At 47.9% G+C, this 21,449-nt stretch overlaps 1 protein-coding gene across 3 annotated transcripts; it reads right to left on the bottom strand.

Moving 5' to 3' along the window:
• Positions 1 to 1,418: 1,418 nt before the first annotated feature.
• On the bottom strand, positions 1,419 to 12,914 carry LOC309534687 (uncharacterized protein). 3 transcript variants are annotated; one of them, XM_082226998.1, is made up of 3 exons: positions 12,828 to 12,914; positions 3,132 to 3,745; positions 1,419 to 2,636 (listed from the first exon to the last, which is right to left on the bottom strand). In XM_082226998.1, exons 1-3 carry the CDS (start codon positions 12,901 to 12,903, stop codon positions 1,812 to 1,814), a joined length of 1,515 nt encoding a protein of 504 aa, XP_082083124.1. In that variant the 5' UTR covers positions 12,904 to 12,914; the 3' UTR covers positions 1,419 to 1,811. The 3 variants fall into 3 exon arrangements, with proteins under 3 accessions (XP_082083124.1, XP_082083123.1, XP_082083122.1); XM_082226997.1 differs by having other exon boundaries at positions 1,419 to 2,996; positions 3,087 to 3,745; XM_082226996.1 differs by having other exon boundaries at positions 1,419 to 3,745.
• Between the last annotated feature and the right edge of the window lie 8,535 nt (positions 12,915 to 21,449).

Below are 21,449 nucleotides of genomic sequence, written 5' to 3' on the forward strand. Positions count from 1 at the left end.
ATGTGGTAAGACAAAACAGTGATCTATGGAAGATCTGCCTTGCCTAAATCCAGCTTGCTCCTCCGCCAAGATAGCCTCAGTGTCCATCCAACTGGTTAATTTGATATAGAGGTGTTTTGCATATAATTTGCTAGGTATAGGTAAAAGACTAATAGGTCTTTTATTCGCCGGGTCCGATGTGGGGCCCTTTTTATAAATTGGGATGATTATCGCCTCGGCCCACCCTTCGGGAAATAGGCCTGTTGAATCAATGTGGGAGAATATTGTCGCCAGCAGGGGGCCCACCACCCAGTGTTGTTCTTCAAAATTTCTGTGGGAATATAATCTATGCCAGGGGCCTTGTTGTTCTTCAGCTGTGCGATCAAATTCTCTACCTCCTCTGCTGTTACAGGTGGCCAGTGAGGTGAAACCTCTGGCTGAACACTTGGCTTGTTAAACTGAGCTTCCTTATCATAAAACAACTGCAACGCAACACCCAGCATTGCTGGCAGTGGGCCTTACCCTCCAGTATTAGCATGATCATCAATTAAATTTCTATACCACTGCAGCCCCAGAAGCAGCTGGGCATGTTTAGCCTGGAAAAGAAGAGGCTGAAAGGAGATAGAATAGCCATCTGAGGGCAGCCCTCTTTAGGGAAGCTTTTAATGTTTAACAGACTACTGTATTTTAACATGTTGTTGGAAGCCGCACAGAGTGGCTGGGGAAACCCAGCCAGATGGGCAGGGTATAAATAATTATTATTATTATTATTATTATTATTATTATTATTATTAAAAACGTTATGACAGTAAGGGCCGTTTGACAGTGGCCATCGGTTTCTAAGCAGAGGTTGGATGGCCATCGGTCATGGATGCTTCAGTTGAGATTCCTGCATTGGTTCCTTCCGACTGTACAATACTATGATTCTATGGTCCCAATTCAGTGCCCCAGCACTCCACCTACATCTTTGGGGTTTGCTCGGCGCGTAAAGGCAGCCTGCACTCTCTCCAAGTTCCTCCCTAATGTCACAAGAGGGGGGAACCAGGCAGAAGGTCCAAACAGAATGACAGCTGAGCCTTGGGGCTCCACAAGGGAGCTATTCCTAGCAAACTCACTACACTCGCTGTTCAGGTTTACTCGCAAAGAATCAGCAGGGCTGGTCAGTTTCCCAGAAGATCGTACCTTGGAATCCCTGGCGCTGCAACTAGATCCCCTGCTGTTGGGCAAAAAACAAAGCTGCAGCTCAGCTTTCTTAAAGGCTCTTTCTGGTCTTGGATCTCACGTCCTTTAAGGACCCTCTTTGAACAGGAAGAGGTTTAGTGGGAAGAAGATAAGGGGCAACTGGAGCCTGGTTCTCAAAGGGTGTGGCAGGAGAGGATGGGAAGAGCGGCAGAGAGATTCAATGACAATCAAAGAAGCATTTCAACATCACAGGGTAGTATAGTATCAAAATTATTCTTTTTATTTGTGGAATATGCATAGATACCTTTTCAAAAGGTATGAGACCAAGACCATTGGCTATTCTTCTACTGTTCTCCGCGACATATTGTTGTGGAAAGAGATTTCCAACTCTCACAAATATGAAAGATCAGAAAAGAGCAAGGCTTCTTTGTGTTGATGAGGAGACGATAGTTTGCTTGTCTCAAATTAGACCTCACCTAAATGAGATTACCCGGCAAAAGCAATCTCACACATCTCAGAGAGTTTGTAACAGCCTCGTTTGTAATTATATTTTGGGAAGGATTCCTGTCCTGAAGTAGCTCTGCAGGAACATTACACTTTCTGGCTGTCCTACAATCACATTATGAAGGAGTTGTGTTCTGTGTTACAAATCAAGCCCTGCGAGGAGTTGTTTGCTTTTGTTTTCCAATGTCTTTCATGGGCTTGTCTCCCCAGGCATCAAAGGCAGGCTTCCCATTATTGAAGTCCCACCCAAACTCATGAGGCCAACTCGCCTCCTCCGCCTCCAAGCCAATGTCTGGGTCCTCAGCATCTTCGTCGCTCCACATGTCGTGGTAGGCGTACGCGTTGTCGGCAGGTCTGTCTAACCCGTAATCCAGTTCCTTGTCAAAGGCATCTCCGTCACCACCATTGTCCGCATTGCTGGCATCGGAATTGCCACCCTCATTCCCTTCATCTTCAAAAATGTCGTCTTCGTCATCGTTGTCATCCTTGTCATCAACTTTCTCTGGTTTGTCCTCAGGCTTGGGCTTACTCTCAGGTGCAGGTTTCACACTGGACCCTGGCTTTTCATGGGATGCTGGTTTGTCACCAGATGTGGGCTTGGCGTGGTCCACATGCCCAGAATGATGCTCTCCAGATGTGGGCTTGGCGTGGTCCACATGCCCAGAATGATGCTCTTCAGATGTGGGCTTGGCATGGTCCACATGCCCAGAAGGATGCTCTCCAGATGTGGGTTTAGCATGGTCCACATGCCCAGAAGGATGCTCTCCAGATGTGGGCTTGACATGGTCCACATGCCCAGAAGGATGCTCTCCAGGTGTGGGCTTGGCGTGGTCCACCTGCCCAGAAGGATGCTCTCCAGATGTGGGCTTGACATGGGCCACCTGCCCAGATGGATGCTCTCCAGATGTGGGCTTGGCGTGGTCCACCTGCCCAGAAGGATGCTCTCCAGATGTGGGCTTGACATGGGCCACCTGCCCAGAAGGATGCTCTCCAGATGTGGGCTTGACATGGGCCACCTGCCCAGATGGATGCTCTCCAGATGTGGGCTTGGTGTGGTCCACCTGCCCAGAAGGATGCTCTTCAGATGTGGGTTTAGCATGGTCCACATGCCCAGAAGGATGCTCTCCAGATGTGGGCTTGACATGGGCCACCTGCCCAGATGGATGCTCTCCAGATGTGGGCTTGGTGTGGTCCACCTGCCCAGAAGGATGCTCTCCAGATGTGGGCTTGACATGGGCCACATGCCCAGAAGGATGCTCTCCAGATGTGGGCTTGACATGGGCCACCTGCCCAGATGGATGCTCTCCAGATGTGGGCTTGGTGTGGTCCACCTGCCCAGAAGGATGCTCTCCAGATGTGGGCTTGACATGGGCCACATGCCCAGAAGGATGCTCTCCAGATGTGGGCTTGACATGGGCCACCTGCCCAGATGGATGCTCTCCAGATGTGGGCTTGGTGTGGTTCACCTGCCCAGATGGATGCTCTCCAGGTGTGGGCTTGACATGGGCCATGGACCCAACAGGAGGAGCTGGCTTCTTGTCCGTTACTGGCTTTTCCCTGGGGCGGGGTCTGCAGTGGGTCTTGTTCCTCGCACCCGGAGCTGGCTTTCCTATCACCACCGGCTGGCCAGCAGTCGTGGGTTTGCCATGCTGAATATTAGAATCTGGCTTGGCACTGGAGGCTGGTTTCTCTCCAGAGGTAACTCCAAAGACCCCCTCCTGTCCCACTGGGGTCTTTCCAGCGGAAGGAAAGACGGCTTCTGTTCTGTTCTCAGCCTGGGGTCTCTTCTTCTTACAGAGAATGGGAGGTCCTGGCTCCTTCAGGGGATGGGTGCTGCCTTCCTTGGAGATGGGTGCCTCTGGAGAGGAGACCTTTCCTTTGCCCACAGAGGTGCCCTCCTGGCTCTCTGGCCGCTTCTTGGGCAAGCAGTTGCTGAGAGACACCTCTGCATCCTTGATCAGCAGACACAGAAGCTGATGACCAGAGGCTTTTTCCCCCTGAGAAGGGGCTCCCCCCTGGCGCCGCATCACTGCATCACCACCACGGGAAAGAGATGCTGCTGCTGCAGACGTCTCTGGACCTAGAAAGGAGGATACAAGGCACAGACAGTCATGGAATCGAAGAATCATAGAACTGTAGGGACTCCCAAGGGCCATCTAGTCCAACCCCCTGCAAAACAGGAAGCACAGCTAATGAATCCCTGACAGATGGCCACCCAAGCTCTGCATAAAAACCTCCATGACCTTCTGAGGTTGCGGTTATTATTATTATTATTATTATTATTATTCATTGATATTCCACTTTTTCCCCAGAGCAGGGCTCAAGGCGGCTTACACTAATTAAAACAAGGCAGATGAGATACAAAGCATCTACTTATGTTATGAAAAATGTGAAGTATATAAAGGTTTCAAAAATCAGGGGGGAAATTATACCAAGTGTGGGGAAACTATAAAAACTTGCCGGAAAGGAAAACACTGTGATGGCTTTCAGCTTTTGAAGCCATACCAGTGAGAAAAAGAAGCACGAGAGAAGAATGGGAAACAGAGAGAGAGATCTGTTAACAGAGGTTGGTGGTGAGATTAGATTAAGGAAGTAGGAAGAAGTAACAGAAAAAGACGATGATTTGGTTACAGTATCACCAACTTATTGAATTATTTAAGCTGGGGAGAAAGAATGATTTTGTAAATCAAATTATTCAGTTAGAAAAAGGCCTGCTGAATAGTAATTAGAATTGGAAACCTCCCATTACGTGGGCATTAGGTGTGGGTCTTGCCTCGACGGCTGCCAAGGGCCCAAGAGCCACCATATTTTCCTTTCCTGCGTCTCCCCCTGCCCCCCCCCCGGCCTAATGCAGCAACGTCCCATTGCCAGCCAGTGGTGGCAGAGTGCAGAGAGGGTCGGACTGGGACGCTGGTGGGGGGGAGAGACCGACCAGGGCTCCAATCCCCCCTCAGCCAGGAAGTCCACCGGGTGTGACCTGGAGCCAGGCACTGTCTCCTCTTGGCCAAATCTCCCTCGCAGGGTTGTGGTGGGAATTCCATCAGGAGAGGGAGAAAACCATGTGTGCCACATCCGAGATCCTTGGTGGAAAAGGCCGGATATAGCAATGCAACAAACAAGTCCCTCACCAAGGGGGAACGTGTATAACATTTTTTTCATTTGGAAACGTGCTAAGAGGAAGGCACACTTGGCAAATCCACACCATGATCAACTCCCACCGGAAACCTATGTCTCCACTGTGGAAGGACGTGTGGATCCAGAATTGGCCTCCACAGTCACTTATGGACTCACTGTTAAGACCGCGTAAATGGAAGACAATCTTACTCAGCTATGAGGGATCGCCAAAGAAGAAGAAGAAGAAGCATAACAATTGGCTGGAGCTTGATTGTACCCAACAAGTCAATGGATGTTTGCTGAAATGTTGGTCCTTTGGCTGATATGGAAATTTAGCAACACCAGGGAATTGTTAATGGCAGTCTTAAAGGTAAAAGGACCCCTGACCATTAGGTCCAGTCATGGCCGACTCTGGGGTTGCGGCATTCATCTCGCTTTACTGGCCGAGGGAGCCGGCGTACAGCTTCTGGGTCATGTGTCCAGCATGACTAAGCCACTTCTGGTGAACCAGAGCAGCGCATGGAAACGCTGTTGACCTTCCCTCCAGAGCGTTACCTATTTATCTACTTGCACTTTGCCGTGCTTTCGAACTGCTAGGTGGGCAAGAGCAGGGACCGAGCAACGGGAGCTCACCCCGTCGTGGGGATTCGAACCGGCGACCTTCTGATCGGCAAGTCTAGGCTCTGTGGTTTAACCCACAGCGCCACCCGCATCCCCAATGGCAGTCTTACATCTATACATTTATAATAAAAATTCAAAAGAGGGGAGAGGAAGAATGAGCCACCTATTAATTCATGGAAATAAACTGGGGGAGTGGGAGAAGAACCAGGCATGATCCATAGCAGCTCAGCTGGCTCCATCTTCCTGTCCAGGCAGTGCCAGGCAGCCCAACCACAGAAGCCACCAAATTGCAGGGGCTGCCGGCCAGAGCTAGTTCTGATTTTACGGGGCTGCCAAGTCCAGAAAGGGAGTTTCAACAGGCAGAGTGAGAATCCGCTTCTGGTGACCAAGCAGCTGGGGCAATTATCCCAGGCGTTTCAAGAACTGGAAGTAATGATGGGTTTGTCGTGTCACAATGACCCAGTTAGCCGAATAGGTCGTGGGTTGCTTAACATTATGAGACGGCAAAAAATAAGCCTGCCCCGGTTGCAACATGCCTCTGCCTACATATTCTGTTCCAGGAGGCCCCTGGTGTGAGCCAGGGTTCTCCCCCCAGTCCCTTTCTTTTATATCAATGTGAGTTTGGTGGGTGAGGCTGGAGGATGCCTGAGTCCCTTCCGATTCTGGGTGGCCCGGTAGCCACTAAGGGTCTCAGCTGATGGAAGACTCCATTGCTAAACTGGGCGGTTGTTAAGATAATAGGCGAAGCTTTCCACTTAAGGATCAACGTTCGCTTTGTGCCAGAGGGCAAAGGCGTGGGGCATCCCTCTTCCTCACCTGGCAGGTAGACAAAGAACAACAGGTGTGAGTTGTGTGTGAGGCAGCGGGATGAGAATCTGGGACCCAGTTGCTGCGGTTGGCATCCAACTCAAGTTTGATTCAGGCAGGGATCCAAGGCTGGGATTGAGGGAGAAGCAAGATCTGTTGGGGTGTTAATGCTCAGGTGGGATATAGGTAGAACACAGAGTTGTAGAGCTGGAAGGGATCCCAAGGGTCATCTAGTCCAGCCCCCTGAAATATGGGGAGCTCAGCAAAAGCATCCCTGCCAGGTGGCCACCCAACCTCGACTTAAAAATCTCCCAGGAAGGAGGGGCCACCACCTTCCCAGGGAGTCCGAATTTGCTTCCTTGTACCAAACTCCTGCAATTCAGGCGGGGTGACATTCTGGGAATCATTCCTAAAGCCAAAATTGCATATAGTCAAAGCCCTTTGGGTTTTATGGCCCCCCAGAACCCAGTCCCTTCTCTAGAAGGAAGTTTTTAATGTTCAATGTTCTGTTATGGTTTTATAATTTGTTGGAAGCTGCCCAGAGTGGCAGACGAAACCTAGTCAGATGTGTGGGGTATATAATAATAATAATAATAATAATAATAATAATAATAATAATAATAATAATAATAAATAAATTTTATTTATACCCCGCCCTCTCCGGCCAGAGCCGGGCTCAGGGTGGCTAACATCAGTAAAATTACAGTAAAAAACATAATGGGGGGGACCCAATTTAAAATACAGGTTAAAATGCAATTTTAAAAAGCATCCTCATTTTAAAAGTAGCCCATAAATCAAAATCATAAGGGGAGGGAAACATAAGGGTCAGACCGAGTCCAAACCAAAGGCCAGGCGGAACAGCTCCGTCTTGCAGGCCCTGCAGAAAGATGTCAAGTCCAGGAGGGCCCTGGTCTCTTGTAACAGAGCGGTCCACCACGTCGGGGCCAGTACTGAAAAGGCCCTGGCCCTAGTTGAGACCAGTCTAACCACCTTGGGACCCCCAAGATGTTGTCATTTGTGGAACTTAAGGGGCATACCAGGAGAGGCGGTCCCGTAGGTACAAGGGTCCTAGGCTGCATAGGGCTTTAAAGGTCAAAACCAGCCCCTTCAACCTGACCCTGTACTCCACCAGGTAGTAGTAGTATCATCATCATCATCAACATTAATTCTGCACTTTTATTTTTTAAATTGCCACGTGCGTGAACCTAAATGCTCACAAAGTCCTGCCTGGCTTAAGTCCAAGCCATCTGAAAGACCTTATTCTCCCCTGTGAACCTGCCAGGGATCTAAGGTCTTCAGGAGAGACCCTTCTCTCAGTCCCCCTTGGTGGGGGTGCAGGAGGGGACCTTCTCAGCAGTAGCTGCTCCCAGATTCTGGGACTCCCTCCCTGGAGAAGCCAGGCTGCCTCTCTCCTCACCATCCTTCCACCGGCAGGTAAAGGAGACCTTCTCATTCCAACAGGCTTTTGGGAACGGACTGCTTTTTGGAAAAGGGCTGGTGCCAGGCTGTTTCATTGTAGACATTGCACACACTTTTGTAAATCAACAAAATCTTTTAATAATAATAATAATAATAATAATACTGTTTCATTGTAATTATGTGCATAAAGGCAGGATATAAACATATAGTCCTGTTCATCAAAAATGCTTCCTGCCCTCACCCATCCCAACTTCCTGAGCTCCTCTCCCAGGCTCACGTGGGCTGCTGTGTGGAGCAGAGGAAGTGCCTGTGAGCAAGACTCCATGTCATTTCCAATTTGCAATTATGCTAATTAATTGAGCAACTAGCACCTGAACTTGATAACCATCAGAGTTGAATCAAGCCTGGGAGGAAGAGGCGGAGGAACGTGAGGAGCCCTTGGCAGCAGAAGGCCTGCTGGCAGCATGCCATCCTGCAATAACTGGCACACAAGTGCCCAGCAGGGCCATGGAATCGGAGAACTGGAGAGCTGAGGGGGACTCCACCTTCATCGTTCAGCCCGGACACCGGGGTCCATCTCCGCGGCTCTTCCGGCGGTTCCCTCCCTACGAGGTTACAAGGAACTAGGCAGAGGGCCTTCTCGGTGGTGGCGCCCACCCTGTGGAATGCCTTCCCATCAGACGTCAAGGAAATAAACAACTATCTGACTTTTAGAAGACATCTGAAAACAGCCCTGTATCAGGAGGTTTTTAATGTTTAATGTTTTTTCGTGTTTTTAATATTCTGTTGGGAGCCATCCAGAGTGTCTGGGGAAACCCAGCCAGATGGGCAGAGTATAATGGTTTATTATTATTATTATTATTATTATTAAACGGCCTCGGTCCAGTATCTGAAGGAGCGTCTCCACCTCCATCGTTCTGCCCGGACGCTGAGGTCCAGCGCCGAGGGCCTTCTGGCGGTTCCCTCCCTGCGAGAAGCCAAGTTACAGGGAACCAGGCAGAGGGCCTTCTCGGTGGTGGCACCCGCCCTGTGGAATGCCCTCCCACCAGATGTCAAAGAGAAAAACAACTGCCTGACTTTTAGAAGACACCTGAAGGCAGCCCTGTTTAGGGAATCTTTTAATGTTTAATAGGTTATTGTATTTTAATCTCCTGTTGGAAGCTGCCCAGAGTGGCTGGGGAAGCCCAGCCAGATGGGCAGGGCATAAATAATAAATTATTATTATTATTATTATTATTATTATTATTATTATTATTATTATTATTATTATTATTATTATTATCTGCCTGCAAGGAGAACCACGGACAAGGAGCTCCTCAGCCCCCCCCCCAGGGCCTGTACAAGCTGTTCGGTGCAACCCCAAACCGCTTGCACCCGCAGGACCCTGTGCTAGTCAAGAGCTGCCACTTGGCAAAGAGACCCTGCGCTCAGATGGTGCAGAGCAGCCACGGGGGGGGGGGGGCAGGACAAAAGGTCTTGAGCCAGCCCTGCCTGCCAGGTAGAATAAGTAAAGGTTAAGAGACCCCTGACCATTAGGTCCAGTCGTGGCCGACTCTGGGGTTGCGGCGCTCATCTCGCTTTATTGGCCGAGGGAGGTGGCGTACAGCTTCCGGGTCAAGTGGCCAGCATGACGAAGCCGCTTCTGGCGAACCAGAGCAGCGCACGGAAACGCCGTTTACCTTCCCGCTGGAGCGGTACCTATTGATCTACTTGCGCTTTGACATGCTTTCGAACTGCTAGGTGGGCAGGAGCAGGGACCGAGCAATGGGAGTTCACCCCTTTGTGGGGATTCGTACCGTCGACCTTCAGATCGGCAAGTCCTAGGCTTTGTGGTTTAACGCACAGCCCCACCCACGTCCGCCAGGTAGAATAGCCAGGGCTTTTTTTCCAACCGGAACTCAGTTCCAGTACCTCTCAGGTGGGCGCCATTACCATTATAAGAGAACAAGGGAGGCGCCCATTGTGAGTTCCAGCACTTCTTTTTTTCTAGAAAAAGAGAACTGGGAATAGTCAGACCCACTTACAGGTTACACACCAGTCAGGCGTCGGGTGTTGCTAGCACCCTAAGGAGGCTTCCCCCTCATCCTCCTCGCCAGGCCTCCCTGTCCCATGAATAGGCCAAATTCCCTTTGAAAGTGCCAAGCCTCTGCCTGGCGGTGGTTGGATCCTGTGCTAAAGTTCTGTTCCTGAAGGTGCTTCCGTCCTCAGTTCCCATCTTTTCAATCTTGATTTTGTTCCACCCACCCACTTCTTACGATACGATAATCTTTACAGTGGTACCTCGGGTTAAGTACTTAATTCGTCCCGGAGGTCCTTACTTAACCTGAAACTGTTCTTAATCTGAAGCACCACTTTAGCTAATGGGGCCTCCTGCTGCTGCTGCTGCCGCGCCCTCGGAGCACAATTTCTGTTCTTATCCTGAAGCAAAGTTCTTAACCTGAAGCACTATTTCTAGGTTAGCGGAGTCTGTAACCTGAAGCGTATGCAACCAGAAGCGTATGTAACCCGAGGTACCACTGTATTGTTATTGTCCCATACAGAACAACGAAACTGAAAAAATCTACATCCGACATTCAAAAACCGACAAGCCTGCTTTCCCAGCTATCCCAACCTGGTTGATCTCCTGAAAACTCTGATACCCCATTTTTAAATACAATATACTCCTATAGAGACTCCTTATACTGCATTTAAAACCAGAATTGCATTTGTGTAGAACTGTTTCTCAGGCAGCTAGTCCTAGTCTTTCTAACCCTGGACCTTCTTCCAGAAGGCAGAAGCTGAAAGAGATCATTTCCAGGGTGCGCACTATCCTGCGCTATCTCTGCAGCTTTCTTATGGCACCTGGAAACATAGATTTGATCCAAGGTGGGAAGAGTGCGCCCAATTATTCTCTCCGCAGTCTTTACCACCCTGGACAGCATTGTTTTTTCCCTGGCTGTGCTGTTCCCAAATCACACACATAGACCATAAGTTAATACACTCTCCACAGTACAATGGTAAAATGCCATCAACAGGTCCTTTGAGAGATTGTTTTTCCGGAGGATTCTCAGAAAATATGACCTCTGCTGTGCTCTCTTCATCAGGTCTTTGCAGTTTTCTTCCCAGGTTAGGTCGTCTCTCAACTCCATTCCCAGAAATTGAAACACCGAGACCTGTTCCACACACTTCCCCTCAATAATGAGTGGCTGAATATTCAATTTACATTTCCTAAAGTCCACAATAATCTCTTTTGTTTTCTTTAAGTTAAGGAGTAAGTTGTTTTTCCTGCACCACTCCCCCAACTGCTCAACTTCCTTCCTATAGGCTGCCTCCCCCTCTCCAGCCGTGATTAAACCAACCACCGTTGTATCATCTGCAGACTTAATGATCTTATTACTGGGGTAATCGGGGGCACAGTTAGCTGTATAGAGCGTATATAAAAGCGGGCTCAACATGCACCCCTGTGTCAGTTTGCAAATTTTGTGTTTCTTTTTTTTTTTTTTTTTTGTTAGAGCGTTTATTAATTTTCCAATAAAAACATCCATTTAACATATCAAATCACAATCCAAATTTTGTGTTTCAAGCTTGTGTTCAACTAACTTTTATTCAGAGTAGACCCACTGAAATGAACCTAAGTGAGTCGTGGATGCTAATTTCAATGGGTCTACTCTGAGTGAACATCAGTCGCGTAAAGATCTGCATTAAAAAATTGTCCCCCTTTTTAAAAATGCTTTTCTCCCCATGTAAACCTTTTGTGTGCAATTGTGCAGTCCTAAAGAGAGGCGTATCAGGGGGGCCCTGCCATATCAGCATCCTTCCCCCATGGAAAAAAAACCACTTTACAACAATAGCTAAATTAGAAATTACTACCTTTTACGCATCCCAAGTACTTGAAGTGTCTGGAGTGAGGGCGAGATGAAGAAAAAGGGCAGAAGAATTGCACACCTTTGTGTTGTCATGCAAGAGGGTGGAAAATTTCTCCCACATTAGACCTCACCATATACAGCACACACTCCATAGTCTCCAGCCATCTGTTGTTGTTGTTAAACTGTGTATGCCACCTTATACCCATAAGTCTCAGGGCAGTCTACCCTTCTCCTGCCTTGCCTTTTCTCCTACTATTCAGCTCCCAGCTCTCATCTAAACTCACAGCGAAGACAGATTTCTGGGGTGATCATTGCCAGGGTCCCTCAGGCCTGTCCCCCCAACAGGGACCGATTTCGCCAGCCCCCAGGTATGCCTCTGGTCCTAATCTCCACAAGCAATTTCCCTCTGATGGTGTACGTTTCTGTATTTTTTTCACCAATATGGGCATTTTCGCACAAATTCCTTGGCAGGAGATTTGATTGCGTTTTGAGGGATGGCTGCATTTCAGCTTGTGAAAAAGAGAAATGTGAAAAATCAGTGGCGTAGCGTGGGTTCTCAGCACCCGGGGCAAGGCAAGTAAGTTGCGCCCCCTAACCCGTGGATTTTAGCACTCGAGTCTCTTCCGCGCCCCCCCAGATGTTGCGCCAGGTGCGGCAGGCCCCCCCTGCACTCCCCACGCTACGCCACTGCTCCCACCAAAAGTCTTCAGGACAGCCATCCGAAGGCTGGCGCGGGGAGAAGGTCTCTCCGCCCCACCGCCAGGCTTCGGAGCAGCCTTCCGCTTAATTCCCAGCAAGCAATTAGCAGGCTCGCTCCACCTCCTCCTCCTCCCGGCTTTGCTGCTGCTGCTGCGCGGCTCTTTTCCTCCACCGACGGCGCGCTGCGCCTTGGAGAGGTTCCCGCTTCCTCGAGGGGGGCCGGCCAAACGCGCCCCCCCAAATGTTGCGCCCGGTGCGGCCGGCACCCCTGGCACCCCCACGCTACGCCACTGTGAAAAATGAATGTCTCCATTGCTCCCTCACCACTGCCCCCCTTTTTCAGGAAAAAAGCAGCTTGATGGCGTGCAGGAGTTCTGCAGGTGAAGTTTCCCCCCCCCTGCATGCTAGGAGAGCATTCCCTGTTGGATTTGTGCCTGCCAAAGTAAAGGCACATGGCTCCATCTCAGAGAGCGGGGGGAGTACTGGCAAGTCAGCCTTTTCCATGCAAGGACCAGAATTGCACGTCTAGTCCTTTTCGTCATTGCAAAACCATTCCTTGATTTCCCCCAGGGAAATAGAACCACTCCTCCCCTCACCTGGCAGGTGCCTCGCCTTTGCATCCCAGGACCTGCCAGGACAGCAGCTGCCTCTACTCACCTGTGTGCGGTGCAGCCAGCAGGGCAGTCCAGAGGACCGAGGACCCCAGAAGGAGCAAGAGGCCACCTGGCTTCATGGTGGTGGTGCTGAGAGACAGCTCTAAGTGCCCGGGATTTAGCCATACCGGGATATAAGCAATTGCTGGGGCGGGGCAGTTTGGCGAGTGACGTAACCAGCTTGCAAGGTGACTTGCAAGAGCCTCCCGTTAGACAGACCAATTCCATTCTCTAATAAGCTGCTTGGGACTGCCTGCGCCACCTACGCAGCCAGCAGGAGCACGAGAAGCGCAAGGTGCCAACGGGAAGAGCAGAAATCAGCCAGCGCCCCAGGGCATCATAGCTGCGTCCCACGGCTCCGCCTGAATATCAACAGCTGATCCTGCCAAATTCTGGAGGAAGACAGCTCTGTTTTGCTCTGGGGCCTCCAGAAATCATGCTACTTCTGCATCCAGGCCACCAGTGTGATTCCTGATTTGTAGGGGAATCCTTTGAAGTCCCTTCCATCTCGCCAATGCTATGATTCCATGAAAAAGAGGGTTTCTGCCTCCTTTCCCCTTGCCAGCAAATATGGAGGCTGCCTTCAGTTATCTGTATGCAGGTAGGTAGCCGTGTTGGTCCGCCGTAGTCGAAACAAAATTAAAAATTTCCTTCCAGTAGCACCTTAGAGACCAACTAAGTTTGTTATTGGTATGAGCTTTCATATCTGAAGAAGTGTGCATGCAAAGTGTCTCTGAAGAAGTGTGCATGCACACGAAAGCTCATACCAATAACAAACTGAGTTGGCCTCTAAGGTGCTACTGGAAGGAATTTTTTTATTTTGTTTCAGTTATCTGCCTTGCGTCACCAGTCCCAGAACACAAGAGTGTAAGATCAGGCCAGGGGCCCATCTAGCCTGGGATCCTGTTCTCACAGTGGTCAGACAAAAGCCCCAAAGGGAAACCAATAAGCAGAATCCGAGCCCAGGAGCAACTTTCCCCTTCTGTGGTTTCCAGCACCTGGGATTCAGAAGCCTTGCTGACCCCAACTGTGAAGACAGAACAGAGTTGGTGGTCATCCCTGCCTCCTGGGGGAAAGTCCACCAGGATCAGCGAGTCCAAACCCCTGAAATTTAGGAATCTTTTGCCCAGCCTGGAGCTTGAACCGTCAAGCCCTGAGGTTAAGAGTCTCATGCCCTTGCTCTGCATTCCTACATTCCTGGATTCAACCGCATCCTGCACCACCGAGGTGCACTGGCTGGTAACATGTGCTGCGGATATCTTCGCTCTTGTGATGCAAGCTGAGTCACCCACACTCGGAGTGCAAACTCATCTATCTCCAGAATTATACGTTTCTTGATAATGTTGCAGGACTGGTCAGTGCAGTGCTAGAAGCCAGGTTGCATTTCTGCATTGTTACCTTTCAGGTAGTACACCTGAGCATCTTCAGAGAGACGTCTTAATAGCAAGAGCAGGTCAACTCATTTCCTGGGGGTGGGCGCTCTCTCCTTCCTCCCTCCCTTCCTGGAGGGAGACATTTGAGGACCATCTGGTCTTTTTCGGATCTCTTAGTTGTGTTGTTGTCGTTCAGTCGTGTCCGCCTCTTCGTGACCCCCTGGACCAGAGCACGCCAGGCACTCCTGTCTTCCACTGCCTCCCCCAGTTTGGTCCTAGTTGTACTTCTCTCCAATTTAGCAAACTTGGATCCCGTTTATTAGGATTATACCCTGTTTGATTTATTTCTGTTGTGTTTTTAGATGTTGTCGTTGGCATCCATCTGTCTTGGAGGGCTATGGAGAACTGGGCCTTTGGGGCTGTAGAGACCAACATGCATTGTTGCATCTGGGGCAGATGAAGGAGTCAGGTTGCGTTGCTCTTTCTAGCTATTGTGATGAAAACTGCCGTGTAATTACTTTGAAGGATGGTGTATACATTGTGTAAGTAAATATTCTCCGTTGAGCCAGAGCCTGCCCTAGGTGGCCTACAAGGCCTGAACCATCTGCACAGTTCTATAATCCTTTAATTATTGACTTGATCTATTACAGTCTAATCCCCCTTTTCCTCAAGAAAGCTGTGGTTCTTCCTGCTCCAGCTGCACAGTAGACATGTTTGCATGCATTTTTGCTAGCCTGGCCATGCCATAACAACAACAACAATAATAATAATTTGTTTATTATTTATACCCTGCCCATCTAGCTGGGTTTCCCCGGACGCTCTGGGCGGCTCCCAACAGAATATTAAAAACATGATAAAATATCATACGTGATCCATGGTCTTCTTCTTTGGTGATCCCTCGTAGCCGAGTAAGATTGTCTTCCATGAACACGGTCTTAACAGTGAGTCCGTAAGTGACTGTGGAGGCCAATTCTGGATCCACACGTCCTTCCACAGTGGGGACGTAGGTTTCTGGGTGGGAGTTGATCATGGTGATGGTTTGCCAAGCGTGCCTTCCTCTCAGCATGTTTCTCCCTTGCGTCCTGAGTTTGAGTGTCTTCAAAGCCCACCACACCTTTGGTAAAAGCTGTTCTCCAATTAGAGCACTCACAGGCCAGTGTTTCCTAATTGTTGGTGTTTATACTACATTTTTAAAAATTTGCCTTGAGACAGTCTTTAAACCTCTTTTGTTGACCACCAGCATTACGCTTTCCATTTTTAAGCTCGGGATAGAGTACTGTAGTTGCTTTGAAAAATGATCATCAGGCATCCGCACAACATGACCAGTCCAGCAAAGTTGATGTTGAAGAATCATTGCTTCCACACTGGTGATCTTTGCTTCTTCCAGTACATTGCTCGCCTGTCTTCCCAAGTGACATGTAAAAAATTTCAGAGACATGTTGATGGAATCTTTCGAGGAGTTGGAGATGGCGTTTATAAGTGGTCCATGTTTCACAAGTACACAGTGAGGCTGGTAGTACAACAGCTTTGTAAACAAGCATTTTGTTTGCAGGTTTCCCTGCAAATGTCCTGGTCCTCAAACACTCTGCCCTTCAGTTGGGAGAAAGCCTCATTCGCAGAGCTCAGAAGATGCTGGATTTCGGTATCAATGTTGGCCCTTGTGGAAAGACAACTGCCCAGCTAGGAGAAGTGATTGACATTTTCCAGCGTTACACCATTGAGTTGGATTTGTGGCCCTGCAGAGGGGATATTTTGTACTTGTTGGTGCAGCCAACTTTGGTTTTTGGGATGTTGAGTGATAAGCCAAGCTTTTCCTAAGCTTCTGCAAAGATATTTAGGATGGTTTGGAGATCATCCTCTGAGTGTGCACACACGACGTTGTCATCAGCATACTGAAGCTCTATGACAGAAGTTACGGTAACCTTACTCTTTGCTTTCAGCCTGCTCAGATTAAAGAGCTTGCCATCTGTTTGATATATGATTTCTACTCCGGTGGGGAATTTCCCTTCGACAAAGTGTAGGATCATGGCAATGAAAATAATGAATAGACTTGGGGCAATAACACAACCCTGTTTAACACCTGATCCCACTGTGAATGGTTCACTTTGAGAGCCACTGTTATCTGCGATTGTTGCTGTCATATTATCATGGAGGAGTCAAATGATGTTCACAAATTTATCTAGGCAGCCAATTTTCAGAAGGACAGTCCACAGGGCATTATGATTTACAGTGCTGAAAGCCTTAGGCAGGTCGATAAACCCCATATACAGGGGTTGGTTTTGCTCTCTGCATTTTTCCTGAAGCTGTCAAGCGGTGAAAATCATGTCCACTACCCCCCTAGAAGGCTGAAAACTATTTTGGGATTCAGGAAGGGTCACCTCAGATATTGTTAGGAGACGGTTTACAAAGATCCTTGCAAGAATTTTGCCAGCCGCAGCTAATAGAGAGATGCCTCAATAGTTTCCGCAATCAGTTGTGTCACCTTTTTTAAAGAGATTGATAATTTTGGCATCCCTAAAGTCTGCTGGGATCTCCTCTCTCTCCCAGATTTTTTCGATGAGTTTGTGAAGTTGTTGTGTAAATTCAATTCCACCCACTTTGAAGTTTTCAGCAGGTATCCCATCAGGTCCGCTGGCTTTGTTGTTTTTCAATTAGTTAATAGGTGTACACAACTCTCCCAGATTTGGAGATACTGCAAGGTCATCTCTAATTTGTTTTTGTGGAATTTGTGAGAGGACCGCAGCAGCTATAAGGGAGCTGCGGTTAAGGAGATGTTGATAATGTTATTTCCAGTGCAGTGCAATAGCTTCTTTATCTTTTAGAAGTGTGGTACCATCTGATGAGCATAGGGAGCATGTGCCATGATTTACTGGCCCATAAATGATCTTTGTGGATTTCAATAACCTCTGTGCATCATGAGCATCAGCTAAGTGCAGGATCTCTTGAGCTTTTTTATTATCCACCAGATGTTGTTTAGTTCTCTGGTTGTTCTTTGAACCTCAGCTTTAGCGTTGGCATAGGTTTTTTTCCTTAGTAGCACAGTTTCTATCTCTTTGCCAGATCTGAAAGGCCTTCCTTTTCTCGTCAATCATGCATCCAATCTCACTGTCATTCTCGTCAAACCAGTCTTGTTGTTTCTTGGTTTGGTATCCAATAGTTTGTTCACAGGCTGCAATAATGGATGTTTTTAGCTTGGTCCAGTGTTTCTCAATGCTATCAGGGAATTCTGAAAGCAGATGGTCCTTAAGAGTCGTTTGGAAGCAATCCCACTTAATGGGATCTTGAAGGGCTTGAGTGTTCATTTTGCGCCTTGGCTTCCTTCCTTGAAGCCTGTGTTGAGGTATAATCTTGATAGCCATCATGGAGCGTGATCTGTCCAGCAGTTGTCAGTGCTTGTCAGAGCTCTGGTAAGGAGCACATCATGTTGATCTTCAGCTTAGACAATTACATGATCCATGATCTAAGAGGTGTCAGTGGTTTGTCCGAGGGTGCCACCAAGATGTTTTAATTATTTTATTTTATTTTTGTCAAATGAGTGTGTTGGTAATAACAAGGTTGTGCGCTGCACATATCATCAAAAGTAAGATTCCGTTCTGGTTGCCATTACCAGTTCCTTCTTTCCCAATACTCCCAGGCCACAGATCGAAATCTCAGCCAACTCTTGCATTAAAATCACCCAGGAGGATAATTTTATCTTCCTTAGGCATCTCTAATAGGACAATATCTAGCTGAGAGTAAAATTTTACTTTAATGTCTTCATCAGCATCCAGTGTTGGTGAATAAGCCCTTATAATAGTAGCCTGTTGGTTTTTGGTGAGCTTTATTCGAAGGGCTGAGAGTTGCTCATTAACGCCTGTAGGGAATTCCGACAGGAGCGTCACAAGATCGTTTTTGATAGTGAAGCCTACCCCATGTATTCAATGTTCTTGTTCAGATAGAGCTTTCCAGAAGAATGTGTAGCCTCGTTTTCTTCCTTCAGTTGTCCCTCGCCTGCTCTTCGAGTCTCTTGAAGCGCTGCAATATTGACGTTAAAAGGTCACAGCTCTCTTGCAATGATGGCAGTTTTGCGTTCAGGACGTTCACTGTCTGTGTTACCTGACAAAGTCCGTATATTCCATGTTCCAAAGTTCAATTGTCCTTTACAACCGCTGGGTGGTGACCCCACTGGGCGCGGTAATCCAGTTAGGGGAAAAGGGAGGCAGACTATGTTTAGGGCACCTTTTCTAGCCCCTTCCCCTTTTTGGGATGAGCAGAGTGGATCCTAAAAAGGGCTGCTCAGTCATGGATACAGCTGCCGAGCGGCTCAACTGTCTCTTTGCTTGAGTCAGAACGACTGAATCTGTATCCACCGCCCACGTGCTGGTTCATGACTAGGGGCTTCCAGATTTCACCATCCTGCCTGTTACCATTTGCTGATCACCACGGGACTTTTGGGGTTTGGGATGGGTTTCTGGAAGATGCCTGTATGTGAATTTGTTTTATGTGTGTAGATCAGTGCACGCTGACCAATGCACAGTAAGGCTCTATTCCGATGGCGCGAGGATCACGACGACCTCTGCTGCAGCCATTGTAACATACCGCTTGTCATCATCCACCTGTTCTGCCGCTGAGGACTTCATGGATCATTCTGGTCAGGAGTTTCATTCTCTCCCGTGCTGCAGAGTGTGTGTGACATTCCATTCTTTGGAAGCGTGGGAAGGGAAGGAACTGTGTGCCACTTCCCTCTTCTTTGTTCTTGGTTCTGTTCTGTTGTTGTTCTCTCTGGGAGAAGAATAGACATGCCATGACTGTTCTGTTCTTTATTTCGATCCTGTAAATAAATCGCTAAACCCAGACGCAACATATCCTCAGTCTCAGCTTCTGCTAAACTCTGCTGCTTGCTTGAAAGTCCGCAGGAGTGAACGCTGTGCTATGCTGTGCTTTGCATTCTGGACCAGTGCCAGGAAAGGGCCGTCTCTCACTGAGAAGCACCAACAATTCTGTTATGTACTAGTTGAATAGGATCCAAAATGCAGCAGTCTGATTGGTCCTAGAATAATAGGATCCAGAATGCAGCAGTCTGATTGGTCCACAGGAGCCACCCAATCCAGCTCCAGGTGGAAGTGAATTCGCAGCCTGATTTGCCTACAGGGGAATCCCAGAATTAGCCAATCACGTGGGGCCCATTGTGTAAATAATGCATATAAAGCAGACATTCTGGGGGAACTTCCATTCCTCCTCACCACTATGAGCTGAATAAAGAACATGAAATCCACTCTCGACTCCAAGTATATTTCAAATTCTTTGTCTAGCTCCTTCCCTTTGACCTTATTGCCTTGGGTGACCCTGCTGGGAGTACGAGATTCCCATGGTCTACTAACCTCCCAGCCACCAGTTGGATTACTGGAATGCATTCTACGTGGGGCAGCCCTGGAAGATGGCCCTGAGGCCGCAGTTAGGGCAGAACTCAGCTCCTGGCATTTTGGTGAGTACAGCCAAAGTTTTTCATCTTCTGCCTTCCTTGGAAGATCGACATTCACTGCCTGTTCTCTTCTGAGCCTGACGGCAAATGGTGAGCAGCCGTCTCTTGGTTCTGAGCATCCTGAATCCGACAGTTGGCCGGTGTCGGAAAGTTATTTGGCAACAGGTGAAGACTTTCCTCTTTGCCCAGGTTTGGTTTGCTCAATTCTTCCTCTTAGTTTTAGGGGCTTAAATTTGCCTTTCCTCTTCTTGTGTTTGTTGCCTCAAATGGTGTCCACATGTTTTGTGTGAATTAGTTTTTATTCACACTTTTGTACACTTCTGCTGAAAGGTGGAGGTTTACTGGTTTGTTTTGTTCTTGTTTTTATTATGCATTTTGTGTTCCTTATCTTGTATTTTTATGCTGTGAGCCACCCTGAGTCCTCTGGATGAAGAGTGGTATACAGTGGTACCTCAGGTTAAGTACTTAATTCGTTCTGGAGGTCCGTTCTTAACCTGAAGCACCACTTTAACTAATGGGGCCTCCCACTGCTGCTGCACCGCCAGAGCATGATTTCTGTTCTCATCCTGCAGCAAAGTTCATAACCCGAGGTACTATTTCTGGGTTAACGGAGTCTGTAACCTGAAGCATATGTAACCTGAAGTGAATGTAACCCGAGGTACCACTGTACAAATTTTAATAATAATATTGAGACGTTTTTAATGTTTGACATATAGATAGATAGATAGATAGATAGATAGATAGATAGATAGATAGAGATAGATAGATAGATAGATAGATAGATAGATAGATAGATAGATAGATAGATTCTGGAAGCCGCCCAGAGTGGCTGGAGAGACTCAGCCAGATGGGCAGGGAATAAATAATAAAATTAGGAGGAGGAGCAGCAGTAATAAACAAATAAATGAACTTGCTGTCCTTCAATTTCACTGATCTCCTCTCATCCCATTCCAACTGGTCTGTATCCAGCGTCAAGTGCGGTCCCCAGAACTGCAAATGACATCTGCCTGGTTTAGAATAAAGTGGAACTATTATTTTTACGACTTGGAAAATCTGGTTCTGCAGCATAAAATCATGTTAGCCTTTCCTGCAGCTGCATCACACAGCTGACTCATGCTCAGTTTATGGTTGATGACAATCCTGAGATACTTTCCGCATTTACTTCTGACAATTCAGGAATCTTCCTCCTACAAATTGTTTATCTATTTATGCCTGCAAGTGGAAATTTGCATTTGTCTGTGTTGAATTTCATTTTGCGAGGGTTTCTTTGCTTTGTTTTCCATTCGAAGAACATCATTTTGAATATTTTCTCCTGAGATCCCTCCAAGTTCGGTGTCATCTGCAAAATTGATAAGGATTCCCTGCATCCCTTCTTCTTAAGTCACCACTGACAAAAGTCTTGAGGAGTGGCAGGCTTTGCACAAAGCTCTGAAAACCTGAGTGAGGAACGGCTGATGAATGCCCAGAGTACAGTTGTCGCAGGAACACCCCCCCCCCATCATTCAGTTTGTACAAACTCCACACACACACAACATACACTACGCTTCTGTTATAAATTCATAGAAAATCAACCATACATTGAATCTGCACCGGTCCACTTTTATTTTACTCCATGAAGGAAGGACTATCAAAGGGAGATAGAATCATAGAATCATAGAGTTGGAAGAGACCACAAGGGCCATGGAGTCCAACCCCCTGCCAAGCAGGAAACACCATCAGAGCACTCCTGACATATGGTTGTCAAGCCTCTGCTTAAAGACCTCCAAAGGAGGAGACTCCACCACACTCCTTG

The sequence above is a fragment of the Podarcis vaucheri genome, assembly GCF_965113315.1.
Source record: "Podarcis vaucheri genome assembly, chromosome: 6".
In the NCBI taxonomy this organism is placed as follows: domain Eukaryota; kingdom Metazoa; phylum Chordata; class Lepidosauria; order Squamata; family Lacertidae; genus Podarcis; species Podarcis vaucheri.

Bases quoted from the DNA above. Each gene is read 5' to 3' on its own strand.
- LOC309534687 (XM_082226996.1), bottom strand. From the start codon at position 12,903: ATGAAGCCAGGTGGCCTCTTGCTCCTTCTGGGGTCCTCGGTCCTCTGG. The intron at 3,746-12,827 runs GTGAGTAGAGGC...CCTCCTTTCTAG, and splicing joins GCTGGCTGCACCGCACACAG to GTCCAGAGACGTCTGCAGCA.